Source organism: Neopsephotus bourkii, unplaced genomic scaffold, assembly GCF_033783945.1.
Source record: "Neopsephotus bourkii isolate Nb327-2 ecotype Australia unplaced genomic scaffold, CSIRO-AGI_Nbou_v1 NB_1053, whole genome shotgun sequence".
NCBI lineage: Eukaryota > Metazoa > Chordata > Aves > Psittaciformes > Psittacidae > Neopsephotus > Neopsephotus bourkii.
Genome location: NW_026901542.1, coordinates 3,038,222 through 3,054,462, shown reverse-complemented (window position 1 = coordinate 3,054,462; position 16,241 = coordinate 3,038,222). Strand labels below are relative to the sequence as shown.

Genomic DNA, 16,241 nt, shown 5'->3' with positions numbered 1-16,241 from the left:
AGTCTTCCTTGAATCAATACACCTTATTGCTCATTTTTAGTAAAATCTCCTGTGTTTCTTCATAACAGCTGGGAGATACTTGAATTACTGAAATTAAGTGATTTTTTTTTCCTTCCTTTTTGACCCACTCTTAGTGAATAAGTTCTTAGTAATTATTGATTTCAAATCAGCTGGTAGCCAGACTGTGTCCTTGAGCGACGTAGCGCTAACTTTCCTTAAAATAACAGGCAGAGTATTTTATCTCAGCTCCCTCTGGGCTTGTACCAGCCTCTGGAAAATGCTGCCCTCACTCAGGCAACAAAGCGAGTAAGAGTTCTCAGGATTTTCCTGTTTTGTTGGAGTTCTCTGGGAATAGAAAGCGTCTTTAGGGTGGGGGGATACATTTGATATATTTTCTTATGCCCTGACTGCCAGGATCACTGTGAGACCTTCATTGCTTTAAGAGTTTGTCTTTGGAGGCAGGGAAGTTTCTGTAAGTATCAGAAACCACAGACTATGCAGCATCTTTTCCTGCTCGCAGTTAACTTTGTGAGCCATTTAATAGAATCAGTTTGAGGTGCCCAGAATATCTTAAGAGTGGCTACAAAATGGCTTTTAAAGGACAAGTCTTTGTCCTTATTGTAAGGTTGCCAGAGCTAGACTAGTGCCAGCTACTCTCCGACACAGCCACCAGTCTGGCAGTCTGGGCTTAGTAGGGGATATAAGCATTGGCTGGACTCCTCTGGTGTCTCCTGCTGTGCCATCTCTAAGAAAGAAAGAGGATCCCAAGTTTGGTCCTTAGTGAGATTTAAGCACTGCCAGAAGATCTCAGAGCTGCACTAGTAGTGGGGTTTATAGAAAAGCACTTCACTGAGGGGAAGACATGGAATAAATCATACCTAAAGCCAGCAAGTTAACTTCTGTATTGCAGAATGAGCTGGTCTTCTGAAATCTTCTTGTAGTATATGTTTTTAGAAAACAGATAAATGTGATAAAGATTAATCTCATGAGGCAAGTCCTCGAGTGCAGATTTCGTTTCCCTGTACTGTGATATTTTGCATTGTCAAATTCCCCTGAGTTTTGGAAGGCAAGGTCTTCGCCTCCATTGCCCTCTGAAGGTGTTTATTCAATCTTGTATAGCGTAGCTCTGTAAAATAACTCTTACTCTTGTTTTTCTAAATGGTACTTTTGTGGTCAGTCATGACCCATAGTAGAATTGGGAAGGTAATTTTTTCAAAATGAAAACAAGTGCAGGTATGTAAAGCAGTAGGAGGCTGTTTCAAATGTCAGATATGTAGATGATGATCTTTATAAAGTTAGGCACCTAAATATTTTCAGTAACCTGGGCTGTGTTTCTTTGGGGTGAGTTGTTTTGTTGGAGAAGTTGCCTTTGCTGTGTGCTGGAAAGCTTATGAAAGTTTCCCTTGAGGGCTGCCCTTTTCCTGAAGTTACAGCACATAGTTCTGTTGAGGTATTTTGTATGTTGAGGATTTTGCCTTCTCCTCTTGGACAATTTGGTGCTGTTCATCAAAGTCCCTTCGGCTGGAATCTTGTGACCATGTGAATATTTTGAATTTCAACTTGAGAAAATATTTCCTTATACAAATGTAAAAATACTAAAAACCTCGCACTTTAAAAAAAAAAGGGAAAAGGATTCACTGTTTGTTATTTTGCATTCTAACAATATTTAGCTGATCTTGAGGCTTTTTTTTGTTTGGAGCTGGAAATACTGCAACAAATAAAGACAGGTCCAGGTCGAAAATTTTAGCTAATCATTGCATGCCACTGGAACAAGTGGTGCATTATGGCCTATTTTAGGATTTTGAAATAAATCTGCAACAGTGAGAACCCAGTGAATTGTCCTCTTGCAGCATATGACCCTGATTTTGCCTTGAGAGGGAATTATTTCTAAACAAATTGTAATATGTTGAAAATCAAAGGAGATAATTTTAGTGCATTTATGGTTGAAATTTATAATTTTTTTAGAAGTGTTTATGGCTGCACAGATGATTGTATTCTTTTGATGTTACCTGTGATGGATAAGAATAATGTTATAGTCATTCAGCTGTTTAATAAAAAATAGCTGTCTGGTCTAATCTAGTTGTCTGAATAACTTGTGATCAATAGTTAATACAGAGAGACACCTCCAGAAGATGAAAAAGTTTCTCTTAGACATCTGTTTTAAGGTGATGAATCATTATGTAGAGCTGCTTATCCCTTCTCATTGGCTCAACAGGAGGCCCAGACAAGTAGCTTAGACAATGCATTGAACATTTAGACAGAGTTCTTTTGACAAGAACTGGTAAGCAGAAAACGCTGGGGCACGTTAGTGCATGGGCATCTTGAAGGAGAAGTACAAAGCTGGTAAACCCACAGCTTTCCAGATCCACAGCTTTCTCCTCAATAGCAAGGCATGGACAGGGTAGAAGCCACCTTTACAGCTGATCCCAGGAGACTGATGGAGTCTTTGGGAGGTGGTGTGAGGTTTGGCTCTTCCTTTGGGTTGACACAGAGGTGAAATCTGACCATACATTGTCACTACCCTGAGGCACCCATGTTTCCTCAGACAGAGAAAAACATGTACAGCAAACTATGCCATAATAATAAGGCATGTGAATGGTGCCTGTGAAAATTGACAGCGATTCCGCATCATCTCAGCTAATCTTCAGCGTGACTGTCAGCCAGTACATTGCTACAGATACAAGAAAACAGTGATTATGCTGTTAGCACATTTCAAGCCCTTTTTGGTGTGATTACTCTGCTAATTCTTTAAACCTGACCGAGACCCAACATAAAAATGTAAGCCCACTTTTCACATCTACCTTTTGCGTAGGATTTAAAAATCACAGAATCGTAGATATTTAGAACTTCAAAACCTTTTAATAAAATAGAAATATTTGCCAGTATCTTAAAACTAATCTGCATATGCCACTGATCTGCCCTTTTGGCTGGACTTCATGTGTTCCCGTAGTTGTGTATTGTGGTTTAGCTCCAGTTGGCAACTAAGCCCCATGCAGCCACTTACTTCCACCCAGTGAGTGGGGGAAAGAGAATCAGTAAAGTAAAAGTGAGAAAACTCATGGGTTGAGATAACGACAGTTTAGTAGGTAAAGCAAAAGCTGTTCACAAAAGCAGAGCCAAACAAATAATTCATTCACCCCTTCTAATGGTCAGACAGGTGTTCAGCCATCTCCAGGAGAGCAGGGCTCCATGATGAATAACCATTACTTGGGAAGACAGATGCCATCACTCCAAACATCCCCCTCCTTCCTCCTTCTTCCTTCAGCTTTATATACTGAGTATGATGCCATATGGTGTGGAATATCCCTTTGGACATTTGGGAGCAGCTGTCCCAGCTATGCCCCCTCGTAGCTCCATGTGCACCCCAGCCTACTCACTGGTGAGGTGGGTTGAGGGGTAGTAAAGGCCTTGAGGATGTGTAAGTAACACTCAGCAATAACTAAAGCATCCCTGTGTTATCAGTGCTGCTTTAGTCACAAATCCAATCCATAGCCCCATACTAGCTACTATGAAGAAAATCAACTCCACCCCAGCCAAAACTAGCACATCATTTTTTACAGCAGTGAGTGGGATGCAAATAGACGGCTTTGTGGGATGGTGTACCACAGACTCTTGCACTAAGTTTTGCCAGGTCCATGTGGTTGTGATAGCCTTTGGTGGGGTATGGCAGCAGCTGGTGCTTCCTCCTCATGGCCTGGAGCCCCCCTTCAGGTGGCTGGAATGCTTTCAGAGTGCACAACTGCTGCTGGGACATTGCACTCTAGACACAGCAACTGCTGGAGACAGAGCCATGTTTCATTGTGAGGCACAGGTCTTGCAGTTCAAGAGCAGAAATGGTGCCATGTGGTTCAGCTGGACCACTGAACGTGGCAGAGCTACTGCTGGACTATATGCAGGCAGCTCTTCATGACATGAAACTTTCCTGCAGCTTGCAAAGTCTTCTTTAATCATTGCCAAGAATGGATGTAGGTAGGAAGTTGCAGTTTACTTGTGCCCATGAAGTAGGCACAAACCATCCAGTGTTATCAGAGGAGATGGGATAATTTTACTGGTAATATTTTTAACTTGCCTGCCAGGGCTGGAGCCTGGGCATCTCTGTGGAAAGAGGTTCACATGGGCTTAGCAATAGAGAATGAAAGTGTTCATGCAGCTTGAGGTCTGTCTGTTACTGTTCCTGTGCTTACTGTTTCCTGTTAGCTGGCTCAGGACATCTTTCTGAATGCTTTTTTGGAGGTGTTTCATCCCTCTTCACAGCTTATACCACATTTTTATCAGCTAGCTTGAAAAACCCCAACAAACTAACAGCATGTGCAGTGAAGGAGCCCCATATGTGTAATACCAGAAGTTTGCCATCAGTTCACTTTTCCTCAGTAGTCATTTTTCCATCACCCATTCCCTCTTTCCTGCTGGATAATGGCCTACATTATTTCCTGAGTCATTTCACAACACTAAGATTAGGAAAAGCAAACAGAGTTTACTAAGAAGCCATTTCAAAATTACATGTCTGTGAATTGAATTGTACTCAGGAGCCTTACTCTCAAGATAGTAGATAGTTGGAAGGAAAACTTCAACTGGTCCCGCTGTCAGCATGACTTTTTAGTATGGGGGGCTTTTGAATTTAGGTATCTTCAGAGCTAGCAGTGTATTTGAAAATATCAGCAATCTTCGTTTTAGCACCAGATGAGCTTGAGGCCCATCTGCATGTTTAGTACTGTTTTGTTGTCTGTTTGTAAAATGCTTTGTATTCACAAAGCCGAGTGTAAATGACCATTATTACTAAAATGGTGCATGCAGCAATACTGTCAGAATGATTTATTTTCAGTGAAGAAATTAAATTATTTAATTTTAGCTATTTCATCTTTTATATTTATGACCAAATAAATTTTCCTTTAAAGCATGTAGTACAATTTTTGGAGTGCCAAAAGGCACTTGTACCCTACTCTGATATTTCATTTTAATGCATCTCTGAAGCTAAAACTGTAGGGTCTGGCTCTTGGGAAATGCATAGTTCTGCACAATCTCATTTTTATGAAATTGGAATGCAAAGCAGAAAAAAGAATTAAATATTCTAAATACAAATTATTAGGATTTGGCCCTGGTAAATGTGTACTCCACATGGCTGGAAGCAACAGCAACCTTTTGATAACTGTATCCGTCATTCTGCCCAATAAATACAGAACTAATATTCTGACATTTCAGCAGCTTTCAACAATTCTATGTTCCTATGTGACCAGTAAACAAAGCTTTCTTCAGATCGCTTCACCATCAAATATTGGTAGAGTGGCCATGATATATGTGAACAGAAAATAAAAGCATATGCAATTCTTTCCCTATGTTGTCCTCAGCACTGAAGGTATTGTAATTCCTACAGATGCGTCACAGTATAATTCTGAAATACATATGTTAAATGTATCATTTTTCTGTGAGCGATTTTCATTCTGTTGATGCAGTTTCACACAGAGAGTGGAAGCCATTTGATGCAAGGAATATTCTCTGTTGTTTCTGTCAAAGATTAAAAATATGCAGAGATTAAAAATGTATGTGCTGGGTTGAAGCATTAACATTTTTTGCTACATAGAGCTCCCATGGAGCATCCATGTATTATGTTGAGCATCCCTGTATTATGGCAGGTTGTTTTGCTGATGTCACTGTGTAACTGCTACTCATTGGTCTGAGTGCAGCAGCTTCAGTAGGTGTAACCCGGGGATGTGGTTTGATAAATTTAACATAGAATTCACTCGTGTATCAGTATAGTTGGAGTACACTAAAGAAGTTTATAAACTAGACAAAGGTGTTGGCTATAGGCTTAGGGAGACGTAATGCCATTGTTTATTCCACAGGACCTAGAATAAATCATTTTTGAGAAATGGTCTCAGGAATGACTTAGTTCAGAGTTATATGAGGTTTCCAGATACATTTATTTCTCAAGCAAATGTTCTGCCTCAAAGGGATATGCAGGCAGAAGAGACAGCAGTTGGTTAAGGGAATTAAGTAAAATGCTCAAGAAAGCCAGAAGCAGGATTTCCATTGACTTGAGCAGAATTAGTGCCAAGATCTCTACTGTTTGCATCATGGTGCCCTGCTAGTTTGGCTTGTTTAGAATTTCCTTAAGAAAAATGTCTCAAGTTTTCACTCTGATCTATTTCCTGACCCTTATGCTTGCAGCTGGCTTGTTGAGAGATTTTGTGAATGGAGAAAACCTATCCTTTCTTATTCCTGTATGTATTTGCAGGATTACGCTATTTATCTGAAGCAATAGTTTGTGCAATTTTGGTTTATCCAGATACCTCCTGGCTGTATCACATATTGTGGTAAGCAGGGCATTACCAAAAAAGAGCAAGGAACTGGAGAAAGTTAAGAAACCATAAGAAGGAAAATCAGGGAGAGTCCAACATATCTGACAAATTTCATATGCCATGAATAAGGTGCTGGAACAATGATTAAATGGAATCAGGCATTATGGTGGCAAAGGAATACTTGGGACGTGTGAAAAAGAAGCAAAGGAATTGAATGTGGCACCTTCTATATACTAAGTTGTATTTTTAGAAAAGAAAGCTTTTCCCTGACTGTAGGGGAAACCTGATAATGGCATGAGGAATATGGCTTCTAGGGAAAGGAGGGAAGCTGGGAATTGAAGAGCTGCAACAGGCAAAACGTTAACAGTAGATAAAAGATACTGTCATAAACAAGTTCTCAAATTCAGGAAGATGGCTGAGATTATCTGGTGGTCTTTACCTTTTCCATCTGCTGTGCTTCTTCAGTTAGTCAAACCCTTTCCAGCTTCCACACCCCACCAGTTGCGTTGAGACCACTGGGACACATAAGATAGGTAATACTTGGCTGCACGTTCTTGACTGATTTACTTTTCTTAGGACATGGTTCCCACATTTGATGGTCTCATGTGGAAGAGAAGCTTTGGAATACTAATGCCTAATGTAAATAATTTCTTTTTGTAAATATTTGGCAAGCGTGCACTTCAAATATAGGCAATTAGTTCCTCTTGGGGGATATTTATATTTGATTACAAATAGCAAAGTGTCAAAGCAAAGCTCTGTCAGTAAAACACTTATCAACCTGTAATTACAGTTGAAGAAGCTTGTATGAATTCAGATAAAAAAAGAGAGGTAGTTATTTTAAAAATGTTTAGAGTTTGGCTTCTACAGCAATAGTTTATTGCTTTGGGAGATCACCAGATTTAACAGGCAGAAAACTATGCCTGATAAAACTATGCCCTAATATGTACTTAGGAACCTAATTTTGAGTGATCTTTTTTCTTTCTAATTCCAATTGAAAAAACTTTTAAAATTAACAATATGGCTTAGTTACACTTACCTATTTTCTTATCTTTCTCCTGATTATTCATATTTTAGGTTTCTTATCTAAATGTGCAGTTATTTCTTTTTTACAATGATTATTTTTTAATGGATCAGGTTATTTCTAGAGGTTTGGACAAACCACAGTGCAGGGTCTAGAACTATTTATTTTCTGCATAAACCAGACAGCGAAAGTGACATAAACATTTGGATGCTGATCACATTTTACAAATGCACAGCTCTAGCAAGCATGGTGTATCTATTTTCAAAAGAAAAGAAAATCCCAGGTTTCAGAGTTGACTCATAAAAGCAGAAATTAAAAGGTAACTGAGATTAATGGAAACCCCATGAGCTTTATAGAAAAAAAAAAAAAAAAAAAGGGATTATTAGATAATGAAGACTTTTCCAGGATTTGGAAGCACTTTTTAGACATAACAGAGACTTTTGATTCATTGGTTCAAGAAATTCTATAGAAATTTAACCAATTATTACCTAACTCTGTAAGTTGATTTTGCCATTTTTTATTGTATTAAGGAGAGTTTTCTTCAGCAAGTGCTTATTAAATTCTGAGTTTAAATTCTAAATTTTGATTTGTATAAATTCCAAATTCTTCCACTTTCCCAGTAAGAATGAGTTTATCATCAAGCTAGCAGAATCAAGCCCTGCAGTTTGTGCCTGTAGAGCTCAGCTAGGTCATCTCATTGCACTGTATAGAATTTATTCATTCAGGTTTCTTATTTATTGAAGACCTTATTGGCTTGAGTACTAAGAACAACATTGGAGTACAAGCAGAAGAGACAGGATTCAGATATCATGCTTCCTAGAATTATTTAAAATTACTTTTTCAGATGCTTTATGCTCATTATTTCAACAATATTATTGAAACAATGCATTCAATCTCAATATTTACCAAAACACCACCGTGATTATAACACATACAGAAGTAAATTTCAAATCTGCAGTTTCATTCTTATGATAGATGTCTTGAGAGTTTTGCATATTATAGTTAAGTCACACACATAAAATAACCTTACTAAATTAAAGAGCAATTACTTGTTTTATCATTGTTTGCCTTAAAAAAATCACCATCTTGAAAAAAGGAAAAAGAACTTGTGGGGCAGGACTTTAAACACTGACTTCTTGGAGTACTGTTGTTATGAATATCACCTAAGCTCAATGGATAATCAATTAGATCTATGCTTTTTTTTTGCAGCTCTTTCCAAACACTTTTTTCTCCGAGCCCCGCCATTCTACTCAGCATGCTGTGGTGGGTCCTGTCAGCACCCTGCATCCCCCACTGCTTTTCCAAGTAAGTTTTTATGCTTCATCAGTAATGCTTGAGTTATTCTGTAAACCAAAGCAGCAGGATTTAATGTGTTCTGGAAAACTAATTGGTGATGCAATGGCAGCAGCTAATTCCTTAGTAAAATCACAGCAATCCTATTCAGAGGGTTTCCAAAGATTTATCAAACTTAAGTACACTGAGCAATTGTCAGAGGCTTCTAATGGCATTGAGACACCCAGACAGAGCTAACCTAGGAAAGCTGCTTGTTTTCAGTTTGCCAGAAAAGATTCTTTAAAATCAGTAACTCTTTTAAAAATCTCAGTCAATAAACGTTTGCAAATAAGAAAAGAGCTGAATGGTCTTAAAGTGGATGCTGCATTTTAATGTCTGTTAGGGATAAATTACGAGTCAGGAAGCCCTATCATTATTTAAATAAAACAGACGTTCTTTTTGTAGCAATCAAATGCATGCACATGCCTAATTTGGTTTTCTTTTTTAATTCTAATGTAGAAAAATTGAAGAAAGTAAAGAGAATTTTGGCCAATATAAGCTATATGTTCAGGATTAAGACCTGAAAAACACTTCCATTTAATCCAAAACTAAATTAAACCTTGATTGGGAAGTTTGTATGCCATAGTGTAGGAATAGATATGCATGATTTTACCATTTATGGGCCAGGAATACAAACAGAAGAAGTGTTACCTCATCCTTCAGCACAGAGAGAAAGCACAAATCCCATGTCAAATCCAGATGAAAATTGGAGCTTATGCATGCTCTAGCATACACTTTTTTATCAGTTGCATTCAAACCCTTCCTGACTACGTGCATGCGTTTTATGAATGTTTCAGAAGGGCAGTTGCTAAGTTGAATGATTCTTGACAAGTGAGGCAGCAAATGCTGGCAGTTTAATGAGCTGCAAGTTTCTGAGCACCTCTTTAGGGGGCTGACACTTTCCCACAGAGCATTTTACATGGCCCCAGCTCTTCCACAATGGCTGACAGCACCATGACCAATCACCACTTTCACTTTACTCATCCACACGCGACCTCACCACAATTTTTCACTGTGCAGATGAACTTTAGGAACCATTTCACATTGAAAAGGCCTGCGCAAGGGTCAGTTGCCCTTTTGTATGGCCATAAAGCAATACTCTATGTGCCAGTCTTTTCTCCTGTCTCACATTCCAAGAGATTTTCTGGACACCATTTAAAGCACTTGACTGAAAAATAAAGCAGTGAATGAAAGTGACTTTTATAGACTCATTCTAGCTCATCTTCCCATATAACCCTGTCTACCTGAAAAGGGATTTAGTGGATGAGCTGAGTGTATACAGGGACTTGCTGAATACATAGGCCCATTATCAACTGTGGGGATTGTTTATTAACCAGGACTGATACACTACTATTTTGGAAGTGACCTATTAATTGTCCATTTAACTAGAATGTATTGAATTCAAATGAAAAAATGGAAACCATGACTAAAGCTTTTACTTGCTCCTTCAAGGTGGTCTCTGCCATGAAGGCAAATGAAGATTGTTCCACAGATTAAGAGGACATTTATCACTATATATTAGGATACAAAGGAAAGACTTAAAAAAACCAAACCCTGAAGCAGAACAAAAATCAAACGAGCAACATAGGAATTAGTTGGTAGCAGATTCACATTGATGTGAGCAGAACGCAAAACCTTTTGATGCATGTTCAGAGCAACAGGCTGCAAACTGACTTACTTCATTTTGATGGAGTTGTTGAAATGTACGAATGACTGCCTATCCCACTGTACTGAAAAATCCTTTAATCCATAAACTGAAGTTTAGTTTTTGTGTGAGCAGCTGGAATTCATGTTGGAATATGGGATATTCTTAAAAAAATTCCCTAGGCTGCTTAATTGGGGTGAATATTCATTATCACAAACATGAGTTTTAAATATTTTGGCCCAGTGGCTAGTTGCTAATGCTTGTAAGCATTCTGCTCATCATTAAATTTTGTTTAGTTAATCTTTTAAAATCAGGCACATGCTGTGCATTAGTGTATGTAGTTTCTTCACTGCTAAATTAGTCTAATACAGGTGTTAAGCTGTATCCTACATACTGCCTGTACAGGACTTAATTGGTGCCTCTGGGCTCCAGCAGGAGGTTGTTTGCTGATTGACTGTTAACAACCAGCCAGGCAAGACAAATTTTAAGGGGTCACATAATCTGGCGTCCTGTGTCCTTGGCTGACAACTCCATTGTGGAATGGAGGCCAGGAGGCAAGGACCAGCTCTGTTTCCCTTCTTCCCTTGCTGGTGTCTCTCATCCCATGAGAGAGAAGGTACCAGCTCTTTTCTGCTGTCAGACTGTACCTTCCAGTAAACTTGAAAATGGCTGACCATTCATCAGAAACTACTCAAAGACTACCCAGAATAGGTACTTAAATTCACCAAATTTTAATAGGAAGGACAGAAAACATGCTTGAGGAAGAAGGACCAGTGTTCACCCGCAGTCTTGTGGGCAGGAGGGGAGCTTGGGATGGGAGTCATGAGAGGGCTGTTTACTTCTCAGAGAAATATGAACCTGGCTTGCCCTTTGCAGAGACCTCCAGTGTAGCATTTTGACTTCTTTTCTACAGATAGTTTATTCTGGTTTGGATGAAGTCTGACTGTGTCTTACTCTGTAATAAATATCAGGACAGTAATGAGTAGGTTATGATTTTTGTAGCTGGTCTCAAATACAATTTTTAAAATTGAACTATGTCTGTATAAAATTTAGACTTATTTACACTGTAACATTTTAAATCATAATAATTACTTCCTGCCACAGGCTATTATGAGGGATGAATATAAAGATGGGTTCTTAAAAGTGTAGAAAAATTCAAGCAGGCATGTCTAGCAGAACACAATGGTCCCCAAGTCAGTGGCAGTGTATTTTAGGGAAGGATCATTGCACACTTGCTCAGCTTTTGATACTCTTCCTCTCCTGTCACAGCTGGAAGCTGGATATAGGGGAGGTGTATGTTAATATCAGACTAGTCATACGTGCACCACAAAAGTATTTACTTTGCAAGACATATATATCTACACTTCAGTTTCTCATCATTATACATACATAGTTCTACAATATCATCAGTATATATGTGTGTTTAAAAATACACATACCCATGTGTAGATACATATACTATACAGAAGTTGAAATGTGGTATAGCCCCAAGGAACAGTTAGTGGAAGCTGCATCTGGATTTGATTAGTATTTTTAAGAACATTATGCCTATTGAATGAATGTATTTAATCTACCCCCACCACTACAGCTCACTAGAATGGATAGACTTTTGCACAAAGAAATGTACAGTCTTTTAGGGAATCAGCTTTATGTCAGGAATTTGCCATTAGCTTCAATATGAAAAGGATCCCTTGATAGAAATTGAACAGCAGCACATCTTTGCAGCTGCTGTAACTACAAGCTGCAATATTGGCCCATGTGTGTGGAAAGGTGGACAGTAGGACAACTTAGAGCCTGAACTGCATGTCATACAAACTAAAGCCACCTTGGTGGCTGCCCTCCTGCAGAAAGGCTGTAGGTGTCAGTGGTAATGTAGCCATGGCACAGGTTTTGTAGTCAAAGAGTAGTTCTTTCCTGGCCTGCTTGTGATTGCCCTGTGCAATCATCCCATCCAATGCTTGGTGACAGGCCCTGTTCGACTGACCTCTGATACTGCTCCCTGGGTGAGCATCTGGGGAAGCTGGGTGCGCTGGAGGCATACCAAGCCTCACCCTGGACTGCTCCCCGTGTACCACATCCTTCTAGGGAGAGGGAGCGCGGGAAAGCACAATGGCTTTAGCCTTCATTGAGTGTGAGGAAGGCGAGAGATTTATTTGGATTTGGGTTTTCTGTGCTCTTTGTGAGACCAATGAAGGGCCAATGCAAACACTTCTCCATGCAGCTCTGTCCCCCCACTTTGAGGCTGTTTCCCAGGCTAGGGTTTCTTCTAGGCATGGATCAAGCTGATGTGATTGGATTCATTGAAAACTGCACACCCCCACCCAAGACTTGCTATGAGATGTCAAAGGATTAGAAACCAAGCTGAAAGGAGTAAGTCCAAGTGCTCCTCAAATCCTCTAATAAAGAAATTGCTGCAGTTTCCAGAATAAGTAAGTGAATGGCCAGGGAACAGTGCACTCTGAAAGCCTGTTGTTAGCAAACAAAACTAAAGAAAGCCCATTTAGTTTCTTTGAATCAGTATTACAGACCACTTTTATCTGGTTCTACTTTTCACCCAAGGAGAAAATAAACTTATAGGGAAACTCACTCAGTGATGACAACAGGCAAGGAAAGTGGAGTTTCTCCCTCAGTGTGTTTAAATTTTGCAGTAGCATGGGCCATGTGTTAGTGTTTCTCTATGAACTCATCTGATTTACTTTTTAATATGTCAAGGGGAGACACTTGACCACTGACAACACCTCTAGATCCAAGTGAGGATTTAGTTCTTAATGAACATGACTGAAGCATTACGACACACTTATAACACCAACAAATCAAAAGCAGGATAGTAGTGTGCTAGCATTGTAATAAACAGCACTTAATGCTTCTCTGATACGTGTTGGATATTATGTGAAACTTTCATCCATTTCCACTAGGAGAGGAAAGTGTGCTGCCTCTTCTGACCCAGGAGTCTAACTCCAAATCCCGAAGAGGTATATTAAGAAGAGCTGTCTTTTCCGAAGACCAGAGGAAAGCTTTGGAGAAAATGTTTCAGAAGCAGAAGTATATTAGTAAAACAGACAGGAAGAAACTGGCCATTAACCTGGGTCTAAAGGAGTCTCAGGTAAGAAATGACAGAACATCTGTGACTTTCTGTTGTTTCGGGGAAAAAAGTCTTTAAAATGGCTTTGAGGGAGGAAAACTGAACTCCTTCACTGAGCAAGGACCTCGATAAATCAATAATCAATGGCAGTTTTAAGCAAGGAATGTTTGCACAGCTTTCTGATTTATTTCCCAAAGGTGTGTATTCAGAAGTCAGTCACTCTGTTTTCACACAGTGGGAGAAACATGACCTCTGCATTCATTTCCAAGTCACATTTTGCTGTCTGACAGAACCCCCTCAGGAGCTTTGGGGTAGGGAGCTATGCTCCATCCCACTGCTTGATAGGCAGTGATCCAGGCAGAAACAGCAGAGCATAAAGCCCTCCTGCATTCCTCTGAGCACCCTTTGCACTTGCTGATTAACAGCTAGTGACTGTGCAATCAACAGCACTTGCCTTGAAATTGTTCTGCCCCAAGAGACAGGCACCTATCCCTACAGAAAGAAACTTGGCTGCACAAGGACTGAGATCCTTGGAGCTGAAAGAAGAGATTCTGAAGGTGCTGCAGTAGATGCAGATCTCTAGTATACAGCTGAAAAAGAGAGAGTGACAGTACAATTCTATTTCTTTGCATGCATCAGGAGTGAAACTGCTGAAGATATGTATGGCAGAAGCCGTCTGGGGTGCAGAAAACCCTGGGAATGGCAATGGGAGCTCTCATCTTTATCTTGAAGATTTTCAGAACTTGACAAGGCCCTCAGCAATTTGATCCAACTTTGCAGTTGGCTCCACTTTGTGCAAGAGGTTAGATCTTGTGGTCTGGAGTGGTTCCTTGCAACCTGAACAGCTCCAACTCCATCACAAGCACTGTAAACAGGAGAAGAGTGTGGTGCTTCTCAATATCATGAACAGAGTGGTAATGTCTGCAGGATAAACTATTTCAATGAAAATGCACAATTGCGTTCACCACTGCGCTGCCTAAAAATATCCCAACATGTAGTCAAATTCCTAATATTACAATTATTCTCTTGAGTTTTATTTCTGTGTTCTTGATATTCAAGAGATCCTGCAGGAGGGAAGTGGAAACGGAAGGACACATAGGTAACAGCTACCCCTACAGGAAAATAATTTAATGATAATGACAGACCAGGTGATATCTATGTCTTTATTTTCTTTATTTTTTTTCCCCTCATGAAAGGAAGAGCAGTCGCTCTTAAGTTTATGTCTTTCATTTTCTGACCAGCTGTGCTGGAGTAACAGTGCCTGCCATCTAAGGCAATGATACTACCTTTGAATGCATAGCCCCTTTGTCTTCATAGCAAGTATCTGAATACTAGAAGTAGATGCAAATATTTAAGGGAAAATAGAACACAATCTGGATAAGTTGATTGATCCCCTCCACCACTTCTTCTCTTCGTGTAAAGCCAGTTCCTAGGTGTATGTTTCTCCAAGTTTTTCCCAGCATTTCATAAATGTGATCAAGCTTTGCAACTCAAAAGTTTTTGAAAACTGATTTTATCTTTAAAGCAAATGGCTTCCAGACAACTGGTGGAAAACTAGTTGGGCAGACAAAATGCTTTTAAATCCTCTCTGTATCATAACACACACTTTGAAGCTACATGGCCAGTACGTTTTTAGCTATGCTAATGAATGGGACATGCTTCTTAGAGCCTCTTCTAAATAGAAGGCTTCATATTCCTGGTAACATCACTTAGTTTTGTTAATGACAGTGCTAAGTTACTCTGAGAATCCTTTTCTGTCTACAGGCATATTGCTATAGGAAACTGCTTTATCCCTACACTGGGCTTTTTCCAGTCTAAGCCAAATAGTCACCTGTTTGAGGTGGTGAAAGTGAGAGAGAGTAGTTCATAGAATCAGAGAATGGTTTGGGTTGGAAGGGACCTTAAAGATAATTTAGTTGCAACACCCTTGCCATGGACAGGGACACCTTCCATTAGACCAAAACCTCGTCCAGACTGGCCTTGAATACATCCAGGGATGGGCATCCACAACTTCGCTGGGCAACGTGTTCCAGTAAACAGTGATGGGAAAATCCTCAGATAATATCAATCAGTCAGCTTCACTTGATGTATTGTAACACAAATAAGGAAGAAACATAAAACTGAGGGGGTGGAAAGAAAAAAATATATCTTATTAGGGCAGAGTTGTTTAAAGGAAAGAAAGATAACAGATTCTCATTCACTTGCAAACAGGTGAAAATTTGGTTTCAGAATCGAAGGATGAAATGGCGTAACTCCAAAGAAAAAGAAGTGCTTTCAAACAGGTGCCTCCAAGAAGAAGGTCTTCAGGAGAACTACCTCTCACGATCCACCATGAGTTTTACCTCCCCATGCCCATCTGTGTGGGAAGTGACCCAGGAGCAAGCAAGTCCAAGGTGGAGGGAGACTTCTCCAGGAAATTCTGAAAGACTGATGAGTACACAACTGCCTCCAAGAGCAAATTCGTCGCAGAGCCCACTGTATTTGTACCCTGACCAAGACACTGCAAATAAGGCAGTTACATCATCAGCCTAAGGAAGCAGGGGCAGTTTGTAAATTGAGTGGAGAGCACAGGCTTCAAATGAGCAGTCTTCTAAGACTAACAATATTTGGACATTGTAACTAGTTTATGCTCATAAATTTGCTAAAGTCTAACACCATTAAAATGACAAACAACTAATGATTTAAGACATATTCTTCAATACTCAGTCTTTTGTGTGTGTCTTTTCCAGTTTTTGTATTGACCTTAAAAGTGACATAGGAACTGATGGTAAGTAAAATGAACTGAAGAGCATGAAGCTGAAGTTGTGCTCTGATTTATCCATCTGCACTGTATATGATATTCATTAAAAACACACTGATAGAGAA

At 39.5% G+C, this 16,241-nt stretch overlaps 1 protein-coding gene across 1 annotated transcript in view; it reads left to right on the top strand.

Annotated features, from left to right (window-relative positions):
• The window catches only part of DBX2 (developing brain homeobox 2), a 22,187-nt gene extending 5,946 nt beyond the window's left edge, over window positions 1-16,241 (top strand). Inside the window, exons 2-4 of the mRNA XM_061361191.1 lie at window positions 8,527-8,622; window positions 13,210-13,397; window positions 15,588-16,241. Coding sequence (XP_061217175.1) covers window positions 8,527-8,622; window positions 13,210-13,397; window positions 15,588-15,908 — 605 coding nt within the window. The 3' untranslated portion in view covers window positions 15,909-16,241. The remainder of the gene's footprint in view (window positions 1-8,526; window positions 8,623-13,209; window positions 13,398-15,587) is intronic.